At 41.0% G+C, this 15,745-nt stretch overlaps 1 protein-coding gene across 4 annotated transcripts in view; it reads right to left on the bottom strand.

Moving 5' to 3' along the window:
* Window positions 1-15,745, bottom strand: part of ADAM12 (ADAM metallopeptidase domain 12) — a 195,990-nt gene that overhangs the window by 139,788 nt on the left and 40,457 nt on the right. For all 4 annotated transcript variants that reach the window (XM_081863180.1, XM_081863181.1, XM_081863182.1 and 1 more), the window contains one exon: window positions 7,595-7,668. In XM_081863180.1, the coding sequence (XP_081719306.1) occupies window positions 7,595-7,668 (74 nt within the window). The remainder of the gene's footprint in view (window positions 1-7,594; window positions 7,669-15,745) is intronic.

The following is a 15,745-nucleotide window of genomic DNA, read 5'->3' as shown; positions in this document are numbered from 1 at the left end:
TGCTGTGAACCCCTGCATCCTACGGTCAGGTTGTATATATGGGTAAATAAACCCATATATCCTAAAGACACCACAGTCTCCACTGACCTCCATTTCAAGGAAACTGAATCTGGTATGTGCAAGAATCCCTGGAGTCTCTCACCACTTGAAGACTGGAGTAGCACATAAGGGGTTCTAAGGGAGGAATACATCCCCATTTCAACATAAGGACACCTTCCTCTCTTTTGTTGCCAGTCATGCACTCCTATCCATATTACAATTTAGGGCAAAAGAGCTATGACAGTGGTGGACTCATCTCTTTAAATATAGGTGTGTCCTAGCTCAGTACAAGCAGAGGGTAGAGATCTAATTTAAAGAGCAAAAGAAATAAGCACATGTGTTTGCTGGATTTTCAATACCCTGCCTTCATATATTTTGGACTACAGCTCCCATCAGCCCTACCGAGGAGGGTTCTTGTGACTGGGCTGATGGGAGTTGTAGTCCAAAACATGAGGTCACCTCAGGTTGGCAAAGGCTGCTAGAGTCTACCCCCCAGATGCTTTGCTTCTAGCCAAGCTCACTTCAGATAGCAAAGAACAGGAGATGGAAAAGGCAAGTCAGATGATAAGACTGCAGAGTAATATGCCGCATGCACGTGAGGGGTCACCACATGCATTTCCATGCCTTGTGTTACTTAAATTGGGCATCACCTTGGCACCCTAAATTGACATGTCAAACATACGCTGCTGAAACCCCATTCATGATGCAATGTTGCTTGTAGAGGGGGAAAGGGGGTATGCAATGATTGTCATGGATGCTGAGAAGGGAACCTGGTTAGCATAGCTTTGCTGCTGGGAGTGCACAGGATCCTGACACTAACCTTATGCCAGCATAATTTGGCTGCCAACTTGCTCAAACCATGCTGTTTAAAAGATATATGTCCAAGATCAATTTGTCTCCTATGTGGCGGAAGGAGCACTACAATTAATGAGTTACTGACCCATATGAGGAAGAGGTTTTTCTTTCCTCGTTCATTTTATATCCATAAATGATTATGTTACATTTGCTCTAGGTTCTTGTTAATATTGCATTCAGCACTGCATCCAGATAAGCTGAAGGTGAAAGGAAGCAAGCATCACTTGGCCAATTACCCTCTTGTACTCCCTTCAAAGTGATAGTAGAATAAAGTTATCAGGATACCTGGCATTCTGCTGTTGCAATTATAGATAGGAAGGGGTAATTTAAAGTGAAAATTTCTTTAATATGTTAATTGCATAAGCAAGCATATCTTCTCCTCTACTGCTTTCTCTACTTAATTAGCTGGTACAGCTTCATGCTCTGCTCCAGTGCTTGTTTTAGATACTTTCTATGAGACAATGGCTCATGTAGTTGTTCTTCAAAGTCACAAAAATGAGCTGCTTCTAATTATGCAGGCTGGGGAAAAAATATATCTTAATCCCCAAAATTTCTCTTTCATCCTAATGATGGGATTAAGCATATATGAATTGGCGTTTTGTTACGAATTCATTATAGTTCTCAGTGTCTGGAGCCCACACCAAAACAGAAGAAACTAAACCAAAGGAGAGACAACAAGAGGAGACCAAACACAGTCATCATAAGAAGGGATGATAGATAGGGATTGAAGAGGAGCAACATAATTGTTTACAGTTTTTCCTAATGGCCCACAATGCAGACAAACATGTTAGTGTAACCTCTGAGCTGGTTTCTAGTTCATCAGACAGAAAGAGATTGGAGTTTACATTTTCCATTTACTAAACTATAAGCTTTGTGGTACCTAAAAGACACATTTAGGGCTTATCCACACACAACCTTTTGCCCCACTCTTTCCAGGCAGAGGCCCATGCTTTAATGTTCTGTGTCCAAAGCAAATGTCAATTTGTTTTTTCTGTGGATTGAGGTTTGCTCCGATTCAGCTCTAAAGAGCAGGTTTTCATGGGGAAAGCTGAAGAGCATCAAAAAAAAAAGAAAAGGGGGGGGGGGTTGGACATGGAGCCTTAAATCACAGGCCTTGCCAGGAAAGAACAGAGGGAAGGTAATTGTGGATAAACCCTTACTGTAACATAAGCTGTTATGGAGCAGAGGCATAACTAGGCTCATTTTCACCCCGGTCAAAGATCCTGTTTGGCACCCTCCTCCAACATGCATTTGCATATGCACACACACAGGCTTGGAGCCTCAATGGCACTCCTCTGGAGACTTCACCTTTAGAAAGACGCAACAGCTCACGACAGCCTGTGAGCCCAGCACCATTTTTGTGAGTGTCACAAAGCAGCACTGGGCTTGCAGGGTGCCACGAGTGTGCCCTTCAAAGCAGGGTGGCGTCGGCCAGCTGGACTCTTTACTGCGTGACTGGGCAGACGGCACAGCGTGGCCCAGTTTTGTTTCAGTGGAAGAAAATAATTTGCACAACCCTGCTGGATGGAGATAAAGAGAGAAAGGAGCAGCCTTCCCACTTTTGGCTCTGGTCTCACACCACCAGCATGCAGCCTCTGACAGGCTGCCCCCCAAGGAAATGTAGCCCTTGACAGAGGACAGGCTCCACCAGCCTGGGTGTAGGCAAAAGAATTCTGAGAATGGAACTTACTTCATTAAAGCAAAACACAGACAGGAATAATGACACAAGCACTACCACAATGACTGTGAATGTGATTGACTGCGCTGCAATATGTTGGCATTGATGTAACAGCGGAGTGTAATTTTTGAAAAAGCAACTTTTATTTTAATTAAAGGGTAACTCCAGCTGTCAGCTTTCACTGAAACACTACACTGCAGCAGCTGGTTCTAGGACTGACAGGTGAAATAGCTCAGTCAGTGGTCCAAGGGATAATTTATAAACTTTTTAAACTACAATATAGAAATAATTTATAACAGCCATATACTTCTGGGAGGTCCTGTTTCCCCACCACATAATTTCTGCTATTTGTATTCTTTTAGTTATGTTTTGAGCCACTGATAATATTGTTGCATACCATCCAATCTCTGAGCAGTGCGAGATTCCAGTGCTTCCAGGTGCCTACCCAGAGTTCAGTTTCCTTGGAATCGAAAGGCTCAGGTTGTATATATGTGTAAATAAACTATATATCATAAAGACTCCAAAGTCTCCACTGTGCCTCATTCCAAAAGGAAACATGAAACCTGGGGTAAGTGCTTAGAACTCTTCTCCAGGAATCTCACAGCCTTCAGAGATTGGGGTGGCGTGCAACAATATGTATATACTACTAATAAAAATATACTACTTTCATTTGTTCCGAAAGGAAAGCATTTTCAAACGCCAGAAATATTGAGGAAACAAACTTGGAGGAACTTTGATAGGCTGGTAGAATATGGTAACTTTAGGAGATGTTAGGGCATGAATAAAATGATATCAGATACTTCAAGGTGCCTACCTGGCCCAGTAAAGGAACCTAATTCTTCCCTCTTCTGGAAAGCAACCTTATTTTCTCTCTCTTTGGTTCCTATATTATGCACAGTCTATTATCCTGTATCAAGGAGAGACAGTGTGATACAGTGGCTAGAGTATCAGTTTTGGGACTGGTAGGAGATCTAGGTTCCAATTCCGACTTCAACCAAGATCACTGGGATGTTCTTGGGTCAATCACTTTTCTCTCAGTCTTACAACCACAGGGTTGTAAGGTTAAAAAGTCAGGGAGAGAACCATGCATGCTAATTTGAGCTCAACTGGACGAAAAGTGGGATAAAACAGTAAGAAATGAATAAATAAAATATATTTGCAAGAAAAGTAAACACATACCATTATTCTGCTGGCAAGGACAACTTAAATACACCAAGAAAAACTACAACATTAGACAATGTTATGGCTATTATCACTTTGACCCACATACATATAACATTTATGAGGACAAAATTCTTGAAGCTTGCTTAATACTTGCCCATAAATTATTGTTGTACACAGTATAGCCAAGTAGAGAGATCCTTAGTCTGAGAAAGCAAAGGTTGTGTAAATGGTCACTGAAGTGCCAATTTTGAAAGGCTGTTGGCACTGCAAGTGCTTCTAACACATTTTTAATAGATTGCAAGTCTCTAAAATGCATCTATTTATTCTCATCATAATGTGGTGCTAAATTAAAATGTGTGATTAAAGCCTACATTCTTCAGGAAGAGTTGTATCTGATGTTGCAAGAGAGGAATTCTGCTTGTGCAACCTCCCCCCCCCCCCCCCGTGCTGCCCCAAATCTACTCTGGAGGATCCCAAACCCTCTGGAGCATATTTTAAACATATTGAGGAGAGGCTTTAGGGGAGTGGAGAGGAAGGGAAAGTTCTGTTGCCCAAGCAGATGTCTGCGGCATGAGTGGAACAGCAACACTGGATACCACCCTTAGCCTTTTACACTTTTGCTACTAAAATCATTGCCTACTTTCAAAACTCCGTGATAGATTTGCTAATCAGGCCTCATTTGAATGAAATACCGTATTTTTCGCACCATAGGGCGCACCGGACCATAGGGCGCACCCAGTTTTTTTGGGGGGGAAATAAAGGGGAAAAAATTATTTTCCCCCCAGGCGCGGGGCTGGGGCAGGGGAAGCTCGAGCTTCCCCCGACCCCAGCCCCCAAACAGGCAGCTCTTTGCAAGCCCTGGGAGCGCTCCCGCTGCTTGCGGAGAGGTTCGCGAAGCCTGGGCGCGCTGAGCTCAGCGCGCGCAGCCTTCAACATGCAGGCAAGTCTCCGCAAGCCCTGGGAGCGCTCCCGCTGCTTGCGGAGAGGTTCGCGAAGCCTGGGCGCGCTGAGCTCAGCGCGCGCAGGCTTCAACATGCAGGCAAGTCTCCGCAAGCCCTGGGAGCGCTCCCGCTGCTTGCGGAGAGGTTCGCGAAGCCTGGGCGCGCTGAGCTCAGCGCGCGCAGGCTTCAACATGCAGGCAACTCTCCGCAAGCATCGGGAGCCCAGCGCTGGCCCTCCCGCTGCTTGCGGAGAGGTGTGCGAAGCCTGGAGAGCGTGAGGGGTCGGTGCGCACCGACCCCTCTCACTCTCCAGGCTTCAGCGAAAGCCTGCATTTGCACCATAGGACGCACACACATTTCCCCTTCATTTTTGGAGGGGAAAAAGTGCGTCCTATGGTGCGAAAAATACGGTAACGTATCTGAACTGTGATCTGAAATACAATTCAATCAAAGTTTTCAGGAAAAGAGTTTTAATGCTATAAGCAGTGCTTTTTGTGATGTTATTCATTGGTATGAAGTACCGTCACCTCTTTAATTGCTGGCCATGGAAGCCATTTAGTGTTGGCACCCATGACACCATTACCAATATACAAGCACTGGCACCTCATTTTTATAGCACCCCCCCCCCCAAGCACTGGCTAAAAGTAGTTGTTTCAGTCAAATGAACACCATTACAAACACAGGTTTTTCGCCTCCATACTTCACATTTTTATATGTATACTCTAGATGTGCAGCTTACAAATTTAACACACAAAATGGACCCAGTACAGTCATTTACTAAATCTACATACAGTAACTATACCAGATTTTGAGCTCTGTAAGTTATTTATTATAACAACTCTCTAACAGAAGTCTTCCCTTATATATCGTCTGCCACAAAACAAGAGGCACACACACCGTCCACTGACTAAATGCCACCGCAGTTCTAACAGCAATGACTTCTCTTTGGGAGATATGAGGTAAGGATTAAACCTTAGTAGAGAGGATGTCTTCCCTGAATCCTTCCTCCTTTTGTTTTAGCTTATATGGTTATCTGTAATTCTTATAATGTGTACAGGATATTTCCTATTATCAAAAACATATTTGGAAGAAAATAATCATTGGGATTGGGATCTTGAGGCTTGCTAAATTAGGCTCTTAATCACATTCACCTTATCCCTCCCAAACACATAAAGGAGATACCACCAGGGAGTATATCTATCAGGATTCTACTTCTTTGGTTTTGCATGTGAAAGTTATACACATCCTATGCTTTAGCTCAGTTGCCTCACCCATACCACAGTTGTGTACCTAGTTGGACAGAAACCATCTACACAGCCCCCGACTTCTTATTACTCTATGTATATGTATGTATACAGTTATTATGTATTAGGAGAATCAGGTTGAGAAGACTGAAACCAGCTGAACAGCTATTCTAAGATATGAGACACACACACACACACCAAGATTGCATTACTGATAAATACTGCACACCCCAGGATTTGTTGCCTAATCCAGTGCTCAACAAATAGATGGTTGGTGTGCAACTCTAGGTGGAAACAAAGGAGATACACCCAGTCCTTTGCCATGCTCTTTGCTGATTAGCAACCTGAAAGCTCAAGATCAATACATTGCTATTCTTGGGAGGAGCGAGGCTGTAGGAAACATTTGAGCTGAACAGCTTACTATATTTCCTGCAGTTTCCCCTCAGCATTTAGAAGGTCAGGTAGGGTTACTAGGTGGTTTTATCCACTAAAAAGAGAGTGACAAACCAACTGATGATTGCCATCACAGGAGGATTTTGCCCACAGCACAGCAAGGGCCTGGCAGCATAGAAATAAACACAGGAGATTGGTACTTGGGTTGAAATTGGCCAAATTTTACAGACTGATTACAGATGTAAGTAGGGTTTGGCCAGGCACTGGGTATGAATCTGGTATTAAGCAGCCTTCCTGCTGGTTGATAATTATGGTGGTGTCAACCCAGAGCTGAGGAGCTGCCCCTGACATGGACCAGGTGCATCAACTCCACTTGGGCCGCTACTAGGAAAAGTGCTATGGCCCTCTGGTCCCCATATGGGCCCCCAGACAGAAACAACCTTCCGGAACCACTTCAACAGAGTACCCAATCAAATAAGGATCCAACCTAATGCCTTATCTGCCAGAGTTGTGACCTGCAGACCAGCCAATTTGTCTGCAGGGGGGGAAATCCCCCCAGGCCCAGAATACAGTGACCAAAGAAACCATAGCAAGGTCCTCACACAAGCCTGCACCCTCACCTTCAGCCAGGCTACCTCCAGCTTGGGTGGGTGCTGAATCTGCAGTTGGCCTCCAAAGAGGGTGAACTTCATGCAACCATGCTCTTAAGTACTAGAAGGGAATGGGGCAGGTCAGCCTCTTCCCCTGTGACCAGATTTGCCCCCTGGGCCAGGGCTTTTCCCTGTGGGCTAGCATGGCTGAAAGGAGAGGCTCTGGTCATCCCCTCATGGCCACACGTGAAAATGGCAGTCATTGGACCATGCCACAGCCATGCCACATGGCAAAAGCTGCTCCCCTGGAGTCCCAGATGAGCAGGAACTGTCACTGGGCCACAGTCTATCAAACTAAGCAGTGATAATGAAAGGAAGCAATAAAGAAATACCGTTTGTTTCAAGAAAACTGGGCTGCCTTTAACCGTGTGAATAATAGTTACAAAGGGGTGGGGGAATGAAGCAGGCTTAAAGCAATGTAGAAAGACATATACGTAATTATACATGTACTTACCATCTTGTTTTGAACAAGAAAAAGCCTAGAAATATGGTTACATGAGGCTATTTTCTAAAGCTAGATAGCAGTCTGAGCTACAGTTCCTCGTGCATTATGTAACCCATCAATTTTAACTTTGCAATCGACTCACTAACACTACTAGACTGCAAGGAATACAAATTAGAAGTACTTACTCATTTCTCTCCAGGATGATGACAAGTTGCTCACTTTCAGTTTGTATAAGAAGTTTCAGCACTGCTGGGTGAGTCTGAAAAATGAAATTGAAGACTAATTCTATTACTCCAAACAGAAAATGTAGGCACCCCTGCTCTGTGACAGGTAAAAATGTGTAAGATTGGGACCCTTATTGTCAAGAAGATTGTGACAAGATCAGCAGGAAGATGGGGTTTAAGGTAAAGTGAACAGCAAGGAAGCATTAGTAGGATTTTGCAAAAAAAAAAAAAAAAATTGTATTAAAACATGAAACAATCTTTCATTTTCTTTGACATCTATTTTTAATTTATGCTGCCAACTGCAAATATATTTAAACACATTTATTTTATTGATTTAGTACCTCGGATAAATTAAGGTGTGTGCTTGAACTGCAGATTGATAGAATAATAACAATATATTGCTACAGGCCTCAGTACCACTGATTGACAGTGTGCCCTTAAACTATTAGCAATAATTAAGGAAATCAGAACTTGTTGCTATAATTAAAAACATTATTAGAGACAATGGGGGGGGTGTCCATAAGTGTTTTAGCATTTCAAATACTAGTCCTCTTCTAGAAAGCTATGCACAAGGATTTTGCTTGGAGTAGATTTTTAAACTTTGAGGGATTATAAAAACCACGGATAAGGGATTGACGTATATATAAAATACAGTGGTACCTCGGGTTACAGACGCTTCAGGTTACAAACTCCATTAACCCAGAAATAGTACCTCGGGTTAAGAACTTTGCTTCAGGATGAGAACAGAAATCGCGCAGCAGCGGTGCAAGGCCCCATTAGCTAAGGTGGTACCTCAGGTTAAGAACAGTTTCATGTTAAGAACGGACCTCCAGAACAAATTAAGTTCTTAACCCAAGGTACCACTGTATATGGACCACTGCTCTTGTTCAAATCCTTGTGCAATATTCAGCTAACAAGCCCTGCTAGCAGAAGCCCATGCAAGGACTTCTGCTAGCACAAGGTCCCCCTTTTCCTCTTCCAAATTAGCAGGAGGGAGGGTTCAGGAGAATCCTCCAGAACTGAACATGAGGGGAGAAGATGACAAATCATTCCATCAGGCAAACAGAAATGTTTGTGCTGACTAAGCAACCTGCTTAGCGCCGAGTTGAATTCCTCTCCATATGTTTGTAAACAAGGTCCCTAGATCAGGAATGGTATAGAATTCACACTTCAAGATGAAACACAGTCTTAATTTCCTGATCGCCTCGTACTGGGGGTCTGGTAAGGGCATGATGTATAGAACAAAGACACAGGAGCAGAGGTACAGTATTTACCAGAAGATCTCCTGCTCAGGTCTCTCTCCTGTTAAGTTGTTTTGCCCAGCTTGTTTTGGTACATTACTCCAGTATGAATTGTACCACATGAGACCCAAAGGGCTTTCCCTACAGAAGCATGTAAGAAGCTGAAATTTTTTGCTGTTCTAGTTGTACTCTCCTTCTCCTCCTTGTGAGGTAATTGCATCACACACACTGGGATGGGCACAAAGAGCTTAGTCACCTAAGCATTTCCCATGACCTCTTTCTTTTCCCACAGGGACAGAGCAGGTTCTCTTAGGCCAGGGCTGGTCTGGGATCCCATGAAACCTTCAGTGAGAGTAAGTTTGGGAGGAACTGCTGAAGACGTGCAAAACTTCTCACAAACTCTCAGGAAAAGATTGCTACAACTTGGCAGAACCAGAACTTTCTCAGGAACACTATTAAGAATGCCTAGACTTAAACAAACAAACAAACAAAAACTATGGTCACCAACATCTGGAGTAATCTATTTCATGTCAATGCTGGAGATTCATAAATATCATTTTCATGCAAGAAAGCAGCTAGATTAAAATAAGGCATTGGAATGAACTTTGCAATAACTGGATCCCTCTACCATACTAAATAAATGCTTCAGGCCAAAGCCTTGGCATCCACCAGGCACTTGGGAGTCATTGATAGCCATGAATATTTAGAGGCAATTTTGATTACCACTTTAATATTAGGCAAATGGTTCCAAGACTTAGAAGAAATAAATGCTATATAACTTGGAAAGAACAAAACAGAATTGCAACAGCTTAATGGATTCTTCCAGGTCTGAGACTCGCTCACTCATTTATTTATACAATTTATATACTGCTTAATTACACTATTCTCTAAATGGTGTGCAAGAGACCCAAAACAATTAATCAAATATGAATTAACATTATAGAATCATTCTCTAAGTCTAAGACAAAACAACAACCATAAAATCAGAGTTCAGTTTAAAAGCTTGCTGGACTAAAAATGTCTCCAGGAAGTTCCAGAAGCTCATCAGGGACCAGGCTGAGCTCAACTGGCAGTTCCATAAAATTGGGTGCGGCTCCTGGTGGAGACAAGCCATGTATCTCACATGCACACTAACAGTGATTCCCCTCACAGACTTCAGTGAGTGAACAGGGATATTAGGGATCAGGCATCCTGACCCCAAGTTGTTAAGGGCCTTGTAAATGACCACAAAAGTCTTGAAACTGGTCCAACAGCATATGGGCAGGCAGGGCAAACTTTTGAGCACTAGGAATTACATGCTGGTGACAATCTGTCCCCAATAAAACTCTAGCCACAGCATTTTCTACCAGCACATTGCAATTTTATTCCAGCAGGCTTTTAACTGAAGTTTCATGCTATAGCTTTTTAACTGATGCTAACTTTTTGTACTGTGTATTTGTAAATTGCTTGGAGATTAGTGTAGATAAGTGATACATGAATTGTTTAAATAAATAATCAAGCATGGAGGTTACCAATGCATAGATCAATATGGCCAGACCGTCTCAATCTAAAAACAGCCCGATTACGATAGTTGGTATACCAGCTGTAGCTAGTAAAAGGCATTCCTAGCCACTAGGGCTACCTGAGTCTGCACTGACAAAGATGGATCCAGAAGCAGCCCCAAATTCTGATCTGTCCTTCCAGAGGGAATGCCTACCATTCTAGGGAAAGTGCATTGTGTGCTGTACTTCCCCAGAGAAAGTACTTGGGGGGCAACATAAAACATGATCTTCTGAGTGGTGATGTACTGATTAGGGAACATTCTTCTCCCTGGAGGGACACAGGTGGCACTGTGGTCTAAACCACCAAGCCTCTTGGGTTTGTAGCTCTTAAGGACAGCAGTTCAAATTCATGTGATGGGGTGAGCTCCCATGGCTTTGTCCCAGCTCTAGCCAACCTAGCAGCTCGAAAGCATACTAGCGTGAGTAGATAAATAGGTACCACTGCGGTGGAAAGGTAAACAGTGTCCATGTGCTCTGCCACTTGTCATGGTGTTCCATGCGCCAGAAGCGGTTTCATCACGCTGGCCACATGACCTAGAAAAGCTGTCTGCAGACAAACACCAGCTCCCTCGGCCTAAAAGCAGAGGTGAGTGCCACACCCCATAGTCGAATTCAACTGGACTTCACTGTCTGGGGGTCCTTTACCTTTACCTTTTTACCTTCCCTCTGAGGTACAACTGGCACCAACATTACTGGCATTGCCAGGTTAAAATACACCTGTTTGCCTCAGCTGTTGGATGTTAGTCCACTTCTGTGTTTGTTTGTTTGTTTGTTTGTTTGGTGGTTAAATGTTTTAATTCATATAATCATACCTGCTCTTATCTTTTATTTTAAATACTACTCTAACATGTTGTGGGACAATCCGGCTAATGACAGGTTAAAAAATCTCTCGATAAAAAAAAAATAAAAGATGCAAAATGAAGAGTATGGTTATTCATGAGTCCTCAAGAAATCTTCATTGTCAGGCAATTAATATTAGGTTCTATTTAAAAACCTGTATATATAATTACATACTCTCAATAGAGAAGGCAAACCATCTTTGATGACAGTACATTATTTTGAAGTATATTTACTTTTTCAGGTATTAGATCTGTTTCTACAAGCTCAGCAACAACAGAGGTCATTCTGAAGATCAAGAGCTTGAATATATATGCTGGTTTTAGAGGCACCATGTAAGTCATTGTGATCAGCCATTTCAAGCAGGGCAGCTTAGGAAGCTGGTTATCTGCTGTGTTTTAGAAGTGTGGCTAATTCCCCACTGCTGAAATTATTGTTGGAACAAAATGCAAAGGGGTTGGTATCATAAATTAAGAACTAATAAGCCACTTTTTAGTTGCAGCAGGTGCTATTACTGCCAGGCACTGAAAGAACTTCTGTATTACTATACTGGAATCTTGGTATCAAAAGGTCTGGCAAGTAGCACCTCTGCAAAAACTTATGAAAAACTTATGACTATAATTAAAATATTAAGGGGTTAAAGTAAATGAAAGGCTTTTAAAATAACCTGATGGTACTTGATTGACTACAACAATACAAGAGAAGGGGTAGGCCACCTTCCCCTGAGTGAGTATGCACATTTATGGACGTTGTAAATAAATATTCATATTAAATGTTTGATTATTTAATTTCTATACCACTTAATATATTTAAAATATCTCTAAGTGGTGTAGAAAAAAAAGAAAGCATCAATGTAGCAGAGACATATGGATAAGAAATGTATCTGTATAGATTTATTACCTGTTTGTGTATGTATATTGCTTAAACTTATTTTTTAAAAAATAAAATTCAGCAGTGCCAAGTAGGTCTGCAGAAAATATTTCTATTTGCTTTTTGCAAAATGGGACAACCTCGTTTTTAAATACACCCTGCGCTAAACTTGGTAAAATGCTGTATTTTCTGCACAAACGTTACCTTATATATTCCGCATAGAACATGCAGAAGATTTTACATTTCTCCCAAGAGAGCTCAAGGAATGTTTGTTCATGCTTATTTTAGCCACAAATTACATAGGTTCCATTTGCGTATAATAGTAAGCCATAGTTAGAAACAAAGTGCCTCTCCCTCTCTCACATAGTTAGCATCAGACTAGGAAGGTTTAAATTCCCGCCCCCTGTCCCACTAGTCACCCTTTCATGGACCTGCTGCTTAGAGGGGAAGGGTGAGTGGGCTGCAGTACACTTTTATAAAGACAGCAACATTCATGGTGTTTATGCAATTTATGTCACATCTTGTATGACACTAACAGAGTACAACTTCCCCATTAACTTCCAGGTGGCAATAGTTCACAAAAAATGTTCCTTCAATCTTTACAGGCTAGTTCCTGCTATTTAAAGCTGCATGTCTTTTTTCTTCTTCTACAGAGCTTTCCCCACAAAAATTCACTCTTTAAAGTTCAATCAAAGCAAACATCAATCCCCAGAAAACCTAAATTGATGTTTGCTCCAATGGAGCACCAAAAAGTGGGTTTTTGTGGTGAAAGCTACAGGGCAGAAAAAAAGGGAGGAGCTTGGACATGGCACTTGAAAGCATGGACTTGTACCTGGAAAGAGAGGGGCAAAAGATAGGTGTTGATAAGCCCAAATTCTCAGTATCTTACCCTGATCAAGAAAAGAATGGCAGAGACACAGAAACAAATTTAGAAGGGTCTGAAGCTGGAAAGCAGTAACCGATTCAGCTATTTTTTGGAAAAAAAGAAGTCTGGGAATTGAGCAGTATGTGATTGTCTTGAGTAGAGTCCAAGCAACTGAAGCCTTGAGTTTAGCAACATCTTCTCCTTTAGGGACATATTTGTTATTGCAGCAACAAAGAATCCAGTTTCTTTTGACTAATTATTACCAACCTGGCAGAATGGGCATGCATCCACTATTAACTGGGAACTTACTTTTACGTTGTGAACCACCCTGTTATCTTCAGATGAAGGGCTGTGCACAAATTTAATAAATAAACAAAACAAAACAAAACCCACCCAACTGTATCATCTGCATCAGTGGGACACTAAAATGCAACTAAATTGTGTAACAAGTATAATTCAACGTGGATGTTTATTTCTGTGCATAACAGATCTGCACTAAACCAAGTAATGCATAGAGTAGAATCTGGTGGGCTCAGAGACATCAATCAGCCTTTTCTTGTAGGAAACATGTTCCATACCCCTAAAACTGTGGCCTTTTCTTGCACCTTTTAAAGCTGTACTGTTTCCCTTTTTGAGACAAGCAACAAGAACTATACAGTGTATTCCAAATATGGATGAACCACAGATCTATAGCTAACATCTTTATGATCATGGCCATTTTATTTTCAGTCACTTAGGCTATTTATTAACAATCCCTAGCATGGATTTTGTCTTTTTCAGCAGGAGCACACATTGAGTGGAGGTTCAATTTAAGGTACTGGTATTAATCTTTAAAGTCCTAAATGGTTTGGGACCAGGATATTGGAATGACTAGCCGCACCCATATGAATCTGACAGATTTTTGAGATCAGCCTCTAAGGTCCTTTTCTCTGGTCCATTAGCATGAAAGACTTTCTTGTTTAAACCCACATTTGGGTAATTGCATCGTACTGGGCTTTAATTAATGTTTTTTTTTCTGGAGCTGCTAATTGTAATGTTCAATGTGTCTGTTCTTTAATAACTTGGCATTTTAGTATATTGTTATTTGTCAGTGATTGTGACGTGAGACATTTTGTGAGTGAAGATAAACTGAAAAGCTGGCAAAAAAACACACAATTAAAATTTTAAAAAAATTATCTATCCACCACAATCCCAAGTTTCTAGTTAGTTGCTATTATTCCTTACAAAGTTCAGCTCTTAATTAGAAAGGGTTCTTATAGCCCTGTCTGTATTAATTCATTTGATTTCTTAAAATCTCAGCATCAGAAAAGCTGATTGGAACTAATTTGTACTGTGCCCTCGGAATAATAAGAATGAAATAATAAGGATTTGAAGAGATCATAGCTATCCAGATTCTAATCCAAGCTGAATTTATTTTGAAAGTCTTGAAGGGGTAATAACAGATAGGTTTCCTCCCTGAATGAACTCTCAAGGTCAGACAGCTTAATACATCATCAGTTGATTACTTGGCTTTTATTCACCTAATATTATTCTCTCCTTCTGGAATCTCACCCTTAACTCCAAGCCAGTTACTATGTTCTATTACACAGGTTTTATGCCAAGATCACTTAGCACAGATTTCAAGCTCTCTAAATATCTCTCTGTAAAATGTAACCAAGACGAAATTCTTTTTTTTTTTTTCTGTTAGACTTTTGTGTGAGGTAATTTAGGCCAAAGTAAAGAGCCAGCAGCTAACTTTCTTTTCTTTTAAATTTCCATGGTCTTTCATGATCTTTTAAAGATAAATTGACTAAGTAGAAAAATAGATGAAGTCTTGTTTTAAAAAAATGAAGGGAGACATTTCACCCCTGATCTCAGCATATATACTGAATAATGCAAAAAACATTTCAAGGCTGTATTTCCAAGGCACATTAATTATTTTTATGTGTGGTAAATGGTCGTCTACTAGAAATGTTGATTTTTGACAAATGTATTAGTAAATTAAAATACAGGCACATTCAGTTGGCTTAATAAGAGTAATGTAACTTTTTGAGTAATTGGAACAACTTCTATGCATTTCATGGACAAAATAAAAGCACCCTACAAGAGAAAACAATGGAGTCTTGTGAACATAAATTATGAATATTTATTCATGTGTATTTTCTATTGCTTTAAAATATTATAGTGCATAAAAGTTTTTTGCCTTTTTTAAAAAAAAGAAAGATTACTGTTGATTTACATCAACACAAGTGAGAATTTCTTTCTTACAGTTTTCATATTTAAAATGGAAAATCCTAGATCAGGGTTATATGTAAACTTTATTGTAGAAAGAAGTTTGGATGATATTCAATGTCAAGCCATTCCCATTGAAATCAATGCCCATTAATTAAGGCCAATAATTTGTTGGCTACAGCCTGTTGTTAACCACGAGACCAGGTTCAAACAACATAAGAAGCCAAATATTGGCTTAGTTCATCACTTGATGGCTGCAACATCATGCGATATTCTGCATATGCAAGACCACTAAGGCTGAGCCAAATTGGGGGGGGGGGGCACAATTTGCAACCTCCTTGTGAAATGCACTTTTTCAGTGATTTTTCAACAGACACAAAAAGATGGACGCAGGTATCTAAGCATACATTCAGATTCAAATGTTGTCCACAGCATAAAACCAAGTAGCAACTACTTTACAACCATGTTTCCGTTCATCAGTTTTCTTCAGCCTTGTAACACTGTAGCTGAATCTGATCAACTATGTGATGTCATTTTTTACTATAGA

The sequence above is a fragment of the Podarcis erhardii genome (genome assembly GCF_964252035.2).
Source record: "Podarcis erhardii genome assembly, chromosome: 5".
In the NCBI taxonomy this organism is placed as follows: domain Eukaryota; kingdom Metazoa; phylum Chordata; class Lepidosauria; order Squamata; family Lacertidae; genus Podarcis; species Podarcis erhardii.
This window is presented reverse-complemented; position numbering and strand designations above follow the sequence as displayed.